Source organism: Eumetopias jubatus, unplaced genomic scaffold (genome assembly GCF_037043125.1).
Source record: "Eumetopias jubatus isolate StellerSeaLion01/CBP00866 unplaced genomic scaffold, mEumJub1_p1.0 scaffold_5, whole genome shotgun sequence".
Lineage (NCBI taxonomy): Eukaryota > Metazoa > Chordata > Mammalia > Carnivora > Otariidae > Eumetopias > Eumetopias jubatus.
In genome coordinates this window covers 56071231-56088838 of record NW_028274811.1, presented here as the reverse complement: position 1 = coordinate 56088838, position 17608 = coordinate 56071231, and the positions used below count along the sequence as shown (strand labels likewise).

General features: G+C 38.8%; 1 protein-coding gene across 2 annotated transcripts in view; it reads left to right on the top strand.

Annotated features, from left to right (window-relative positions):
• The window catches only part of FAM169A (family with sequence similarity 169 member A), a 49014-nt gene that overhangs the window by 9233 nt on the left and 22173 nt on the right, over positions 1-17608 (top strand). For both annotated transcript variants that reach the window (XM_088023348.1, XM_028114432.2), the window contains one exon: positions 16218-16397. In XM_088023348.1, coding sequence (XP_087879474.1) covers positions 16218-16397 — 180 coding nt within the window. The remainder of the gene's footprint in view (positions 1-16217; positions 16398-17608) is intronic.

Here is a 17608-nt window from a genome sequence, read left to right as displayed (position 1 = left end):
CATGACCTGAGCCGAAGGCTGTCGCTTAACCAACTGAGCCACCCAGGCGCCCTCTAATCAGCTTTTTAATGCCTCATTCGTAACTTTGAACAAATAGCTTAGTTAAGGGAAGCCACTGATATGAAATATGGAGATCAGAACAATTTGGAAGAGTCAATGAAAACAAAACAACTATTGATATACTTGGAAGGTAAGAGTAGTCCTTACACTGATGGAATGAGGGCAGTATATATTAAAAGAATGTCTGTAGAGCTCTTGGAAATTCAAAATTCAATGTATGGAAGATAAAGTTGAGGAAGTGGATCAGAAAGGAGAGCAACAACAAGAAAAAACAAACCCTAAATGATGGAAAATAGGTAAGAAAATTACAGGAATGGTCTGAGTAATAGGTGTTTCAGGAGAGAACAGAAACCAGAGGGGAAGAAGTTTCCAATGAAATAATTCAAGAAAATTTCTCAGAATTACAGAACATTCATTTCCGCATTAAAAGGACCCATTGAGCATCCATCACAATGAATTAAAATAGACTCATACTGAGATAGATTATTAGGAAATTTCAGAAATCTGGGATGGGGCGCCTGGGCGGCTTGGTGGTTAAGCATCTATCTGCCTTTGGTTCAGGTCATGATCCCAGGGTCCTGGGATTGAGCCCCTCATCAGGCTCCCTGCTCCTCCGTGGGAGGCCTGCTTCTTCCTCTCCCACTCCCCCTGCTTGTGTTCCCTTTCTTGCTGTGTCTCTCTCTGTCAAATAAATAAATAAAATCTTAAAAAAAAAAATCTGGGATAGAGAAAAGATTTTCTAAGACTCCGGAGAATGAGAGAAGCATTTATACAAGGGATCAAGAATCAGAATGATTAGGGGCGCCTGCGTGGCTCAGTCGTTAAGCGTCTGCCTTCGGCTCCGGTCATGATCCCAGTGAGTCCCACATCGGGCTCGCTGCTCTGCGGGAAGCCTGCTTCTCCCTCTCTCACTCCCCCTGCTTGTGTTCCCTCTCTCGCTGTCTCTGTCGAATAAATAAATAAAATCTTTTTTAAAAAAAGAAAGAATCAGAATGATTAGATCCCTCCACATCCAAACTGCATACTAGAAGTGAAACAATGCCCTTAAGACACTGAGGAAGTGTGGTTCTGTGGAATTGGGAGTGGGGTGGATAAATGTATGTAAGAGCTAAATTCTCATCTTCCATCCTGGGAAGGCAGTTGCTGATGCCTAAAATGGAAAAGAATCAAGAAAAGTAGTAAGTTACTTAGAGATGTGGAATAAATACCAGAAAGATAAGCTAAATAATTTCAAAGTAGTGGTTTCTGGGGAGCAGAAAGTGTTTCTGTGTGGATCATGGAGGCAGTCACAGGACTGCTTTTTTTCTTTTCAGTCCAGTAGAACTGTTGTGCTCTAAGTAATGTACACATAAAACTGATTAAAACCAAAAAGTGAAAAATTTTAAAAAATGGAACTATATCCAGAATCTTATCAGTGTGTACCATGAAACTAGCTGAACTTTTTAAGTCTTCACAGGATCTGTAATGGTAAAAGGGCTGTGCTAACTACAGAACTGCTAATGAGAAATACCTAATGTAGCTGTGAAAAGCAAGAAACCCCTTTGTTAATTCAGTGGAAATTTTGTAACTCTTTGCCTTATGTCAAGAAATAAGATGGAAATTTGTGTAAATCAGGTATCACATTTAATGTAGATGAGCTGAGAAAAAAAATTGAGGACACTGTCATTAGCTGCTGTTTTGGAAATACCCAGTATTATTTGGCTTTATGAACCACCTTGATCCCATTTGAAGACCCATATTTTGGGAAAGCACAAAGAACCATATGAAGCAAGCACAATCTAATCAACAAGTACTGTAAATCATTTTGTTGAGTCACTACCAAAGGGATTTACGATCACTTCTAAGGGACATATTTTTGATTTTTGTAATCCTCTTTTGAAGTAATTCATAATGGAAGTGTTTTTCCTTCTCATCATTTGCTAGTCAGCTTTCCTTATGATTTTTAGACCTTTTAACTGAGAGCTGTATCTATATATCTATGGTCTTCCCTCCTTTTTTTGGGCAAATCACTCACCTCCTGTTCACTAAAATTCAGTTCTCTAGCCATTCTGGTTTTTTTGTTTGTTTTTTATTAACATATAATGTACTATTTGTTTCAGGGGTACAGGTCTGTGATTCATCAGTCTTAAAATTCACAGCACTCACCACAGCACATACCCTCCCCAGTGTCCCATCACCCAGCCACCCCATCCCTCCCACCCCCCACCACTCCAGCAACCCTGTTTGTTTCCTGAGATTAAGAGTCTCTTATGGTTTGTCTCCCTCTCTGGTTTGTCTTGTTTCATTTTTCCCTCCCTTCCCCTATGATTTCTGTCTTGTTTCTTAAATTCCTCATATCAGTGAGATCATATGATACTTGTCTTTCTCTGATTGACTTTTTTCGCTTAGCATAATACCCTCTAGTTCCATCCACGTTGTTGCAAATGGCAAGATTTCATTTTTTTTTGATTAGCCCTTCTGTTTTAAGATTTTTTTTAAAAGGAATATCAAAATGCTATAGCTAAAGGCAAAACATAGGAGAAGTTTGTGTTGGAAGAGTGAGGTTATATTGTAGGGCCTTGAGCCTGTTTAGGTATAATCCTTTTTTAAAGGAAATGAGCAAAGACATGGGGAAGTCCCAACCACTGTGTGGCTACCTGAAATGTGTCCTTGGGAAATGAAGTGGCTACTTTGTTTTCAGGTGAATTTCTAGCCACTTAAAGGGCCATGTGCTTTCCAGTAAGCATTCTCTTTACTGGGGAGGTAGGGCTGATTGCATTGTCAGTGTAGACACAAAGATAGCTGGTCCTGGGTTCCTGTGCCTTTAAACACCAAAAATTTAGTGGATGAAACAGAAAACTTTGGTCATTAAATAACCACTCATAATTCAGTTTGATAAGAACTGTATTTGAGGTATCAACAATAGTAGTCATTGAAAAATGGAAGTTTTTTTTTTTTTAGGTTAAAGGGAAATTTTTTTTTATTATTAACATAATGTATTGTTTGTTTCAGGGGTACAGGTCTGTGATTCATCAGTCTTACACAATTCACAGTGCTCACCATAAACATACCCCCCCTCAGTGTGCATCACCCAGCCACCCTATCCCTCCCACCCCCCACCACTCCAGCAACCCTCAGTTTGTTTCCTGAGAATTAAGAGTCTCGTATGGTTTGTCTCCCTCTCTGGTTTCATCTTGTTTCATTTTTCCCTCTCTCCCCCTATGATCCTCTGCCTTGCTTCTCAAATTCCTCATATCAGTGAGATCATATGATAATTGTCTTTCTCTAATTGACTTATTTCGCTTAGCCTAATACCCTCTAGTTCCATCCGCATCGTTGCAAACAGCAAGATTTCATTTTTGATGGCTGCATAATATTCCATTGTGTGTATATACCACATCTTCTTTATTCATTCATCTGTTGATGGACATCTGGGCTCTTTCCGTAGTTTGGCTATTGTGGACATTGCTGGAGCAGTAAGTTCTGCCTAGAGGAAGATGTCACTGAGGAAGTGCTATTTGTTTATTTATTTATTTAAAAGATTTTATTTATTTGAGAGCATGAGAGGGGAGAGGGTCAGAGGGAGATGCGGGACTCTATCTTGGGACTCTAGGATCATGACCTGAGCCGAAGGCAGTCGCTTAACCAACTGAGCCACCCAGGCGCCCTGAGAAAGTGCTATTTAAAAGTGGCTTCGAGGGACACCTGAGTGGCTCAGTTGGCTAAGCATCTGCCTTTGGCTCCAGTCATGATCCCAGGGTCCTGGGATCGAGTTCCGCATCGGGCTCCTTGCCTAGTGGGGAGTCTGCTTCTCCCTCTGCCTCTGCCTGCTGCAGAGACAAATAAATAAAATCTTTAAAAAATAAATAAATAAAATGGCTTTGAAGGGTAAGGAGAATGTCAGTAGGCAGAGAAGGGGGGGAAGGGAAAGAACAATCTTAGAGTAAACATATAAATGGACTATAAGTATATGAAAGAAGGCAGAGGTGAAAGTTCAAGGGGTATTTGGGATGCCACCCTGGGTAAGCTGGTGGGACTAATGGGTAGGGAGAGTAGAGTGGGGAGAGGTGAAGATGGAGGGTCCCCTTGTGAAGGGTCTTAAATGCCATAAAGAAGCTTGAAATTTTACCAGCAAAGAAGCTATCAGTGAATTTTACGTAGCAGTAACATGATTAAGTATTTTAGTGAGATAATTTTTATTTATTTATTTATTAGAGAGCACGAGCAGGGGGAGTGGCAGAGGGAGAGGGACAAGCAGGCTCCCCACTGAGCAGGGAGCCCACCACAGGGGTCAGTCCCAGGACCCTGGGATCATGACCTGAGCCGAAGCCAGATGCTTAACCTACTGAGCCACCCAGGAACCCTGATGAGAGAATTTTTTAGGACTTGGTGATTGGGTAGGGAAATTGTATTCTGAAATCAGGGAAGTCAGTTAGGTGGTAGCTATTTTAGTAGTCCAGGTGAAAGAAGGACCAGCACTAGGAATGTGGCAATAGGGATAGAGAAGGAAACAGATTTGAGGGAGATTTTTGGGTGGACAGCGTGTCCTGACTCTAATGTCTATATGTCCAAAGGGAAGGAGAGGAACCAGTGGTGACTCTTGGGGGTTTTCTTGGCTTGGGTGCCTCGGTGGGAAGGTTTTAAGATTGGGAATACAGAAGGAGGAGTGGATTTGGTAATACTTGAGTTCAATTTTGACATGTAAAGTTCAATGAGCCTATGAGACAGTGAGTAGAGATACATAGTTAGAAATGTAAGTTCGATCACATGGGGGAGGCGTGGATTTTGACAAAAGTCGGTGTAATTTTATTTATTTATGATTTTATTATTTTATTTTTAAGTAGTCTCTACACCCAACATAGGGCTCGAACTCACAACCCCAAGATCAGGAGTTACATGCTGGTACCAGTTGAGCCAGCCAGGTGCCTCAGAAGTCAGTGTAATTTTGAAATGTATATGAGATCAGTCAAAACTCATATAAAGTGAGTGTGTGTTCATGAATATTGGTGTGAGGATATAAGTTACTGGAAACAGCTTGAGATAACCAAACAAAACTGTGGAGGGAGTCTGTCAGCAAAAGGTACTATCTGCTTTGATGTGCTCATTGATTTCCTGACAGTTAAAAAGGAAATGTTAATCAACTGGGAGATAAGAGAAAGGGGAAAGTTAGTGAGGCTGCCAACTGTTCACCAAATATTTGTGCTTTATCTCCTATATTCTAGTCATTGGCCAATAGCTGCCCAGTCAGGGATTATATTTTCTACTCACTTTCACAGCTTGGGACTATGTGACTAGTTCTTTCCAAAGTAATGAAAAATGATATGATGTTGGATCAAAGTGGTTAAGATGCATTCTTTTTCTCCATCTGTCTGCTGAATGCAGTGGATTTTGAAGACCTAGTGGATGGAGAAGCCACAAGACAGAAGGAACTTGAGTTCCTGTTATTTTGGTGGGCCTCAGTGAATCATGATTCCAGTATGTATGTGCTTGTGTAGTCTACTTGAATCTGGGTGGCCCTGTGACATGGTTTACCAGTAGAATGCAGCACAAGGGTCACTGTGCTAAACCTTAAGAAGGCCTGGAAGTTTGCATTTTGATACTGTTAAAAGCTAAGTCACCATGTAAGAAATAGGACTTCTTCAAGACTGCCATGTGGTGAGGAAGCCCAAACAGCTGCGTTAAAGAGAACTGAGGCTCCCAGGTGGCAAGCCCAGCTGCGCTTTCAGTCAACAGCCGATACAAACTGTGTTTTGTGGGAGTGAAGCCATTTGGCCTTTAGCTGTTTCAGTTCCCCATATGATACCATATAAAATGTGATAAATAATGAAAATTTTTGTTTTCAGCCGGTACATTTTGGGTTGGTTTGTTGGGCCGCAATAGGTAACCAAAACAGTTCGTGGATGATCGTGCATCAGAAAGCCATCCACTCTGCAGTAGCACCTATGTGGGACTGTTACTTAAGTAAAAATGAGTCTTACGTTAAGCTTTCCATATTGGTTTGTTACAACAGCTAACATTGCTGTAACTGATTTATAAAGCATCAGGACTGTGATGAGAATACTTGTGTAGTGGTATATGACAAGGTCTCTCATGTAGATATCACATTATTTGTTTAGGATTCACAGTATACATGTGTTCTGTGGAGACAGTAACCCACTGATGCCTTTGTGAGGCATTAAACCAGTATTTATGAAGGTGAGGGAAGACTTATTTCTGGTGGACAAAGAAGAAATGGTGATTTTCACGAGGGGAGAAAGTTATTCAAGTGTGGTAGAATATCTGTTTTTGAATTTGAATAGATCCTGAATGGTTTTGTGAAAATTTATTCATCTTTCAAGTTATTTTGAAAGATACTATATATAGAGAGGGAAGGAAAGAAAAGGGGAAGAAGGTGAGTAGGAGAAAGAGCAAGAGGGAGAAATTGAGAGTTAGTAATAAAAATTGTGTAGACTTCCCTCATGGAGCTTAGATTTTAGAGGAGTTGGCAGTGAATAGACAAGTAGACAATGCTGTGAAGAAAATGAAAGTAGATAAAAGAAGAGAGAGTGTGTGTTTTATATTTATTTATTTATTTATTTTTAAAGATTTTATTTATTTGACAGAGAGAGACACAGTGAGAGAGGGAACACAAGCGGGGGGAGAGGGAGAGGGAGAGGGAGAAGCAGGCTTTCCGCGGAGCAGGGAGCCTGATGCGGGGCTCTATCCCAGGACCCTGGGATCATAACCTGAGCCGAAGGCAGACGCTTAACGACTGAGCCACCTAGGCGCCCCTTTATTTATTTTTTTAAAAGATTTCATTTATTTATTTGATAGAAAGATCACAAGTAGGCAGAGTGGCAGGCCGAGGGAGAGGGAAAAGCAGGCTCCCCGCAGAGCAGAGAGCCCAACGTGGGGCTCGATCCCAGGGCCCCGGCATCATGACCTGAGCTGGAGGCAGATGCCTTCAGTTGAGCCATCCAGGCGCCCCTTAATTTTTTTTTTAAGATTTTATTTATTTGAGAGAGAAAGAAGAGAGAGAGTGAGTGAGAGAGCACAAGAGGGGTAGGGTCAGAGGGAGAAGCAGATTCCCCACCGAGCAGGGAGCCCCATGTGGGACTCGATCCCGGGACTCTGGGATCATGACCTGAGCCGAAGGCAGTCACTTAACCAACTGAGCCACCCAGGCGCCCGAGAGAGTGTGTGTTTTAAATAGGTCAGGGTAAGCATCTCTGAAGGAATTAAGGGGATGATGGGATATGTGAAGTTTCAGGAGAAGAGGTTTTGAGGCAAAGAACTGAAATGCAGAAGCCCTGAGGCAGAAGCAGGTTCAGGGTGTTTGAGAAATAGTAAGAGGGCCAGTGGCTAAAGGAGAGGGAGTGTGTGATACGGGGATGGGAAGAGTCAGGGCCATATCCTGAATGGTCTTATAGGCCAAGGAAAGAGTTTAAATTTATTCTGTGGGTAATGAGAATCCATTGAAGGGTTTTGAACATGGATGTAACACACTCTTGATTTGCCTTTGAAACAGGTAACTGTGGTGTGAAAAACCGGGAGAAGGGGATACTGGAATTGAGTTTACTTAGTTAAGAGGCTGTTGCAGAGAGGCCCTGGTAAGAGGCGATGGTGGCTTGGACAAGCGAGAGAGGGGTAGAATCACCATATTTGAGATAAATATTTTTAAAGTTACTGATGCAGGATATCTGATGGATTGTACATCGGCTATGAAGGAAATGAGTCAAGGATAACTTTTTGCTGTAGGCAGCTGGGTGGGGGTGATGAGATTTACTGAAAAATTGGTCAACTAAGAGAAGATCAGGTTTGGGGAGTATCTATGAAAAATCTGATTATAAATGGTTTATTGGAATCACATGTATAAATTACTTTTTTGTTTTTAAAATTTTTAAAAATATTTTGAAGATTTAGAGGGAACATTTTGAGAGAGCAAGTGCATGTGTGTGGGGAGGGGCAAAGAGAGAGAGAGAGAATCTCAAGCAGACTCCCCTTTTAGCACGGAGCCCCATGCAGGGCTCGGTCTCACTACCTTGAGATCATGACCTGAGCTGAAACCAAGAGTTGGCTGCTTAACTGACTGAGCCACCCAGGTGCCTGTCTTCTTTTTACATTTTTAATAGCTTTATTGAGGTAGTATTCACATTTCATACAATTCACCCATGTAAATTATACAATTCAGTTTTTTTAGTAGATTCACCAAACTGTACAACTGTCATCATAATCAATTTTAGATCCCTTTGATCATCCCCAAAAGGAAACCCTGTACTCACTGGCAGTCACTTTTCAACTCCCTCGGCACCAGTCTTAGGCAACCAGTAGCTTGTCTCTCTAGATTTCTGTCTCTGTAGATTTGTCTATTCTGGACATATAAATGGAGTTATACAGTAATACAATCAGATACAGTAGTTTTTTGTGTCTGGCTTCTTTGGCTTGGAGTACTATTTTCAAATTTATCCATATTACAGCATGTTATCACCACTTCGTTCCTTTTTATGGCCAAATAATATGCCCTGTTGTGTGGATGTACCAGTATTGTCTTTCATCATTTGTTGGACTTTGAATTGTTTCTACTTTCTGGCTGTTATAAATAATATTGCTGTGATCGTTTGTGTACAGGTTTTTGTGTGGGTGTGTTTTTATTTTTCTTGGGAATATACCTAAGAGTGGAATTGCAGGGTTTTATGGTAACTCTAAGTTTAGCCTTTTGAGGAGCTGCCAAATGGTTTTCCAAAGTGCACCATTTTACATTACTGTCAGCAATGTACCAGGATTGCATTTTCTCCACATTCTCACCAACTTGTTTTTATTTATCTTTTTGATTTTAGGCAGTGTAGTAGGTATGAAGTGTCATGGCATTGTCATTTTCAGTTGCATTTCCTTAATGGCTAAGGATGTCAAGCATCTTTTCATGTGCGATTTGGCCATTTGTTTGTCTTTGTTGGGAAAATGTCTGTTTATATCCTTTGCCCATTTTTAAATTGTTTTTTTTTCCACTTTTCTCCCCCCAGCTTTATTGTGGTATAACTGACATAAAAAAATTTGCCCGTATTTAAAATTTGTAATTTGTTTGTTTTGATACAGGTTTACAGCTGTGAAACTATTACCACAATCAAGATGATAAACATATCCATTATCCCTAAAGGTTTCTCTTGCTCATTTGTAACCATCCCTCCTCCCATTATGAATCCCCAAGCAAACACTTATCTGCAGTCTATTACTATAGATTAGCTTGCTTTTCTGGAATTTTATAAGCTGTGATCATCACAGTATATACATTTTTGTTTGTTTTAGCCTGCGTTCTTTCACTCACCATAGTTATTTCAAGAGTCACATATCATAAAATTCACTATTATAAAGTGATTAATCTTTGGTTTAAGAACACTTTTTTTTTTTTAAGGATTTTGTTAATTTGAGAGAGAGATTGAGAGAGAGAGAGCATGAGAGGGGGGAGCGTCAGAGGGAGAAGCAGACTCCCTGCTGAGCAGGGAGCTCGATGCAGGACTCGATCCTGGGACTCCAGGATCATGACCTGAGCCGAAGGCAGTCGCTTAACCAACTGAGCCACCCAGGCGACCAAGGACACTTAAAAGATCTACTCTAACAGATTTTTAAGTGTAGAATACAATATTGTCAACTATAGTAATGATGTTATACAGCAGATCCATAGAATTTACTAATCTTGCATTAATGAAGCTTTAAACCCATTGATTGGCAACTTCTGATTTCCATATCCCCTGCCCTTGGTGAACACAGTTGTGTTTTCTGCTTCTTTGAGTTTGACTATTTTAGATACCTTACATAGTTGAAGTCGTACAGTATTTGTACTTTTGTGGCTGGCTTATTTTACTTAGCATAATGTCCTCAGGGTTCATCCAAGTTGTCATGTATCGCAAAATTTATTTTTTAAATGACTTGAGTTTTATTCCATTGTATGTGTATACCACGTTTTCTTTATTCATCCATCAGTGGATATTTAGGTTGTCATAACATCTTGGCTATTGTGAATAGCGCTGCAGTGAACATGGGACTGCTGAAATCTCTTTGAGATCCTGATTTCAATTCTTGAATAAATACCCAGAGGTGGGATTGCTGGATGATATGGTAGTTCTGAGATCAGATGAGATCAGGCGCGTTCAGGGTGGTATGGCTGATACGGTAGTTCTATTTTTGATATTTTGAGGGACTTCCATACTGTTTTCCATAGTGGCTATACCATTTTGTATTCCCATCAACAGTGTGCAAGGCTTTTTTTCCATATTTTCCATATTCCCATTTTCCAGTTTTCCATATTCTCACCAATGCTTGTTATCTTTGTTTTTTTTTGTTTGTTTTGTTTTGGTAATAGTCATCTTGATAGGTATGAAGTGATACTTTGTTGTTTTGATTTGCATATCCCTGTTGATTGGTGACATTGAACATTTTTCATATACCTGTCAGCCATTTGTATGTCTTCTTTGGAGAAATATGTATTTAAATTCTTAGCCCATTTTAAAATTGGGTCTTATTTGTCTTTTTATTATGGAGTTATAAGCATTCTTTATATATTTTAGGTACAAGTCTCGTGGATGTATAATTCGGAAATATTTTCTCCTATTTTAAAGGTTGTCTTTTCACTATCTTGATGGTGTCCTTTGAAGCACAGCATTTTTAAATTTTGATGAAATCCAATTTATTTTCTTTGTCACTTTTGGTATTTAAGAAAGCTTGGTCTAATCCAAGGTGATAAAGATTTACTGCTATGTTTTCTTTTTTTTTTTTAAAGATTTTATTTGAGAGAGAGAGAATGAGAGATAGAGAGCACGAGAGGGAAGAGGGTCAGAGGGAGAAGCAGACTCCCTGTTGAGCAGGGAGCCCGATGTGGGACTCGATCCCGGGACTCCAGGATCATGACTTGAGCCGAAGGCAGTAGCTTAACCAACTGAGCCACCCAGGCACCCTACTGCTATGTTTTCTACCAAGGGTTTTATAGTGTTAGTTTTATAGCGATCTTATATTCAGGTTGATGATCCACTTGCAATTAATCTGTGTATATGGTGTGAGGAAGGGAGTCCAACATATTTTTTTTTTTTTGGCCTAGGTTAATATCTTGTTGTCTCAGAACTATTCAATGAAAAGACTATTCTTTTTCCCTAGAATTGCCTTGGAAACCCTGTCAAAAATCAGTTGATCATAAATAAGAGGTTTTGTTTTTGGACCCTCAGTTCTATTCCATTGATCTTTGTAACTGTTCTTGGGTACCATACTGTTTTGATTACTGCAGCTTTGTAAGTTTTAAAATGACAAATGTGAGTCCTTCAACTTTTTTTTTTTTATAATGATTGTTTTGGCTTTTTTGCGGTTGTTTGCATTTCTGTATGAATTTTAGGATCACCTTGTCAATTTCCACAAAAAGATTTAGTTGAGAATTTTGTGGGTTTTTTGTTTTTGTTTTTAAAGATTTTATTTGTCAGAGAGAGAGAGTGTGAGCATGAACGGAGGAGAGGCAGGGGGAGAAGCGGGCTCCCTGCTTAGCAGGGAGCCCGATGCAGGACTAGATCCCAGGACCCTGGGATCATGACCTGAGCTGAAGGCAGATGCTTAACTGACTGAGCCACCCAGGAGTCCCTTAGGTGAGAATTTTGAATCTTTAGCTCAATTTGGGGAATATATATATATATATATATATAATATATAATATATACATATAATATATAATATATATATATTTTTAAAGATTTTATTTATTTGAAAGAGAGAGCAAGAGAGGGAACACAAGCAGGGGGAGTGGGAGAGGGAGATGCAGGCTTCCCGCGGAGCAGGGAGCCCGATGCAGGGCTCGATCCCAGGACTCTGGGATCATGACCTGAGCCGAAGGTAGATGCTTAATGACTGAGACACCCACGTGCCCCTGATTTGGGGAATATATTGACATCTAACAGCGTTAAGTCTTCTGATCCATGAATGTGGATGTCCTTCCATTTATTTAGATGTTGTTCTTTCTTCTAACTGTGTAGTTTTTAGTGTGGATACAAGTTTTGCACTATTTTGTTTAATTGTAAGAATTTTATTATTTGTTAATGCTGTGATAAATGGAATTGTGTTTTTTTTAAGGTTTTATTTCAGGGAGAGAGAGAGCATGTGAATGGGGGAAGGGGCAGGGGGAAAGAGAGAATCTTAAGCAGACTCTGTGCTGACTGTGGAACCTGATGCAGGGCTTGATCTCATGACCCCAAGACCATGACTTGAGCCAAAATCAAGAGTTAGATGCCCAACTAACTGAGCCACCCAGGTGCCCCTGGAATGGTTTTCTTTAATTTCATTTTATTGTTCATTGCTGGTGTATAGAAATATGATTGAGTTTTGTATATTGATCTTGCATCTTGCAATCTTGCTGAATTGCCTTTTAGCAGTTTTAATAATTTTTTAGTGGGTTCCTTAAGATTTTATATATCCCAAATTATGTTATCTATAAATGTAGTTTTATTTTTTTCTTTTTGGTCTGGCTGCCTTTTATTTCTTTTTCTTGCCTAATTAGAATCTCTAGTACAGTGTTGAATGGAAGCAGTAAGAGTGAGCAGTTATGTTTTGTTCCTGATCTTAGGAGGAACCCCATCCAGTCTTTCACCATTAAGTGTGATGTTAGCTGTGGATTTTCCATAAGTCCCTTTATCATGTTAGGACATTGAGTATTTTTATCATGAAAGGTGTTGGATGTTGTCAAATGTTTTTTCTGTATTTATTGAACTAATCGTGTGATTTTTTTTTTAAGATTTTATTTCTTTATTTGAGAGAGAGAGAATGAGAGATAGAGAGCATGAGAGGGAAGAGGGTCAGAGGGAGAAGCAGACTCCCTGCTGAGCAGGAAGCTCAATGTGGGACTCGATCCCAGGACTCCAGGGTCACGACCTGAGCGAAGGCAGTCGCTTAACCAACTGAGCCACCCAGGCGCCCCAATTGTGTGATTTTTGTTACATTTAAATTTATGTGGGCTCTTCCATTCTTGATCTTGGAAAAGTCTCATGCATTATGTAAATTAAAGATTTGCGATTATCAATATTTGGATAAATGGTAGAAGCCTTCGGAGTAGGTGAGATTTCCCAGAGAGAATATATAGAAGAAGAAGGTGGTCAGAGATGGAATTTTGAGGATTATAAGTATTCAATCTACCGTGTGCAATGCTAAATTTAATTTAATTACATTTAGTAAATTTAACGAAAACTTCATCTAAGTTAGGTTGTGGTTTTGCTTTACTAGATAATTGTGCTGTTGTCTACAGCTGTTGATGGGTCTGAAGAATCTCTGGTAACATGGGAAGATTTTCTGCTCTTTATTTGATATCTTTGTATACTGATAGAACACTTACACAAAGTATGGTTGCCCTTTGAACAACATAGGTTTGAACTTCATGGGTCTACTATATGTAGGTATTTTTCAATAAGTACAGTACAGTACTGTAAATGTATTTTCTCTTATGACTTTTTTTAAAGATTTTATTTATTTGAGAGTACGAGCGGGTGGAGGAGCAGAAGAGGAGGAAGAGGGACAAGCAGACTCTGCACTGACTGTGGAGGCTGACACAGGGCTCGATCCCAGGATCTTGAGATTATGGCCTGAGCCAAAACCTAGAGTCATATGCTTAACCAACTGAGCTACCCAGATCCCCCTCTTATGACCTTTTTTTTTTTTTAAGATTTTATTTATTTATTTGACAGAAAGAGAGTACAAGTTGGCAGAGCGGCAGGTAAAGGGAGAAGGAGAAGCAGGCTCCCCGCTGAGCAGGGAGCCCGATGCGGGACTCGATCCCAGGACCCTGGGATCATGACCCGAGCCGAAGGCAGCAGCTTAACTGACTGAGTCACCCAGGCGCCCCATGACTTCCTTAATAACATTTTATTTTCTCTAGCCTGCTGTATTGGGAGAACACAGTATATGATACATATAACTTACAAAATATGTGTTAATTGACTGTTATCAGTAAGGCTTTCAGTAAACAGTAAACTATTAGTAGTTAAGTTTAGGGGAGTCAAAAGTTATATGTGGATTTTCAGCTGCTCAGGGGGTCAGCGCCCCTAACTCCCAAGTTGTTCACGGGTCAACTGTGTAAGTTTTTAAGTAAAGAGAGAGAATCGCCATCATTTTTTGCAATGAATATGTACACGGCAAATAAAGAATAGAACTTTAAACTTTGTGATTACTACTAGTTCCATAAGTTTACCATTTCAACAATATAAGATGCTTTAATTTACCTCCTCTCTAGTAGAAGAAATGTTGCTGTGAAAAAAATCAAATTGTGGATAATTTCCTTCATATAATTACTATACTTTTGTAAGGAACCTTAAGTGTGTATAATAGTAAACAGCCATAAATCCTCAGACTCTGTATTGAGAATTAGAACTAGATAGTGCTTTCACTTTTCACTTTTTGCTTTCTCCTTTGAACTACTAGTGCTTATAATGTCCCTTGTGATTTTGTAATCACTACCAGCAGTTATGAAAAACTCTGATTTCAAGACATTAAAAATTAATTATGGTCATAGTAGCTTGTTGGTGAGACTACCTGTTAGACTCTTACGAGTTACTTGTTTATATATTTCAGCTTTATTGAGTAAAATTGACAATTAAAAGTAATACATATTTAAGATGTACAACTTGATAATTTGATACATGTATACATTGTGAAATACTCACCAAAATCAAGCTAATTAAAAGATACCGCTGCAGGGGTGCCTGGGTGGCTCAGTTGTTAAGCATCTGCCTTCGGCTCAGGTCATGATCTCAGGGCCCTGGGATCGAGCCCTGCATCGGGCTCCCTGCTCGGCAGGAAGCCTGCTTCTCCCTCTCCCACTCCCTCTGCTTGTGATCCCTCTTTCGCTATGTTTCTCTCTGTCAAATAAATAAATAAAATCTTTAAAAAAAAGATACTGCTGTACATAGTTACCATTTTTTTGTAGTGATAACACTGAATATGTACTTTCTTAGTAAATTTCAAGTATACAGCATTTTTAACTATAGCCATTCTAAAAGACCTTTTAACCCATAGAAGTACCCTAGCTGAATGTCAGCAGTTAAGATTTAAGTAATGAGAATTACTTATTCTAAGCTTAAATTAGTTGATAGTCTTAGAAACTGTTACAGAAAGTTACTGAAATTCTCCAATTTTGTCATAAATAATTCAAATTATTTCATTGAACTAAAAAAGATCTTGTTACATTGACCAATTCATCAAATAATATGATTGGTACAAGTCAGTTTGTGAGATGTTTGTTACCTGAAATTTTATGTCTTCCTTGAACTGCATTATTGGAATTATCTGAAATCATATGAATAATCTGACTGAGACAATAGATTTTTTTATTTGAGGCACAAAACGAGTAGAATATTGACTGATAACTGTGAACTATTTCTAAAATTAATGTTGTGACAGTTGGATGCCCCACCGTGATGCCCACAACTTATATATTGTCTTAAAATGTGTTAAAGGAGCAAACATATCTAATTGGAGGGTCAGAACACAAATCAGGGCTCTTAAAAAGACAGATCACCCTAGCTGTTTAATAGAAGAGGCATATTTAGTTACTATCAGTTATTTCTCCTGTTTAACCGTAAGCATACAGGATATTTAAAAAAACACATTTACAGCAAAAAGATTGCTGACTTAGCCATTTCTAAGACAAATGTTTCCATTTAGTCCTAATCCATAGTCCTTAAAAATCTGGAAAACTGATTTCTTTGCCATCATGGATGGAGTAGATAAAAACAGTAGACTGTACTCACTAGAGAAAAAGGGATAGATGGATGTTCAGGTACTCAAGTTGTAGTGAGGTACTTCATGCATTGTATACTGTGTACAGTCATCACATACTCTTTCAGTTTTAAAATGTAATAGTTGATGAGTTTTAAAGTTGTGCAAGTCTGTAGACAGCAATGCATATTCTAGTATATACTTCAAAAAATGGTAATAGTGACTTGTATTAGATGATACTGCTGACAAAATACATAGCTCTTCTCATTATCACATGTATACATTGTGATGTGTAATAGCAGCTGGGAAGCATCTTATATTATGAAATTGACAAATTTCTTTAACACTCTTGATGTAGGAAAACTAACCGTTTTTAGAAAGACTGTTAACTCATGTTCTTTAAACAACATATACACATATATGGCCTTTTAATGTGAAAAATTGTTGGGTTTCTTTTATGACTGCAGGAAGCATATGTGCCTCATTTCTTACCCAAAGCTACCAACTGCCAGTTCTTGATACAATGTTTGTAAGAAAGAAATACCGAGGCAAAGATTTTGGGCTTCATATGCTGGAGGACTTTGTTGATTCCTTTACGGAAGATGCTCTTGGCTTGCGGTATCCACTCTCCTCTCTCATGTACACAGGTAAATTAAGTTAAAAAAGGTTAAACTATTCTCAGGGTCACTTCGGAGTTGTTTCTGCAGAATATTGTAAATGTGCATATAGCATTATTAACTAAATTTGGATTCTTTGGGTCCCTAAGGGCTTCATTTTGCAAATGTGTCCTTATCTCACGAGTATGGCTTTTTGGAGGTGTGGTGGCTTTTTAAAAAAGTTGAAATATAATTCATATACCATAAAATTCACCCTCTCAAAGTGTACAATTCAGTGGTTTCTATTACCTTTGTAGCTGTACCATAACCAGTATCTAATTCCAGAACATGCTCATTACCCCAAAAGAAACCCTGCTCCAGTTAGTAGTCACTCTTCATTCCCCTACTCTTTCATCCCCTAGCAATCACTGATCTCTTTTCTTCTGTATGGATTTACCTGTTCTCAACATTTCATAGAAATGTAATCATGTGATATGATTATATTATAAGCCCTTTGTGTCTAGCTTCTTTTGTTTTGTATAAATTTTGTTAAAGTTCATCCATGTTGTAGAATGAAGCAGTATTCATTCCTTTTTATGGATGAATAGTCTGTTTTATGGATATGCCACATTTTGTTTATCATCAGTTGATGGATTTTGGGTTGTTTCCACTTTTTGCTGTTATGAATAATGCTGCTGTGAACGTTTGTATAGTTTTTGTGTGGACATTTCTCTGCACCTAGGTGTGGATGGAATTGTTGGGTCATATGGTGACTCTATATTTAACATTCTGAGGAAGTGCCAAACTGTTTTCCAAAGCAATTGTACCATTTTACATTCCCATGAATAGTGTTTGAGAGTTACAATTTCTTTATATCCTCACCAACACTTGTTACTATCTTTTTGATTATAGCCATTCTTGTGGGTGTAAAGTGGCATCTTATAATAGTTTTGGTTTGCATTTCATGTTGAGCATCTTTTCATATGCTAATTGGCCATTTCTGTATCTTCTTTGGGGAAATGTATATTTAGATCTTTTGACCATTTCTTCTTTGGGTTCTCTGTGGTAGCTTTTAAAGTTAAAAAAGAAAGTAATTTCAGACATACAAAAAGATGTAAAGAATAAGACAACAAATACTCAAGAACCATCCAGCATGTAGCATCCATGAGAAGTGGATCATTGTTAGTACAGTTGTACACCCACCCAATTAGCTCACTCCCTTCCCTGAAATAAGTATTACCTCAGTTTGGCATTTATTTTCC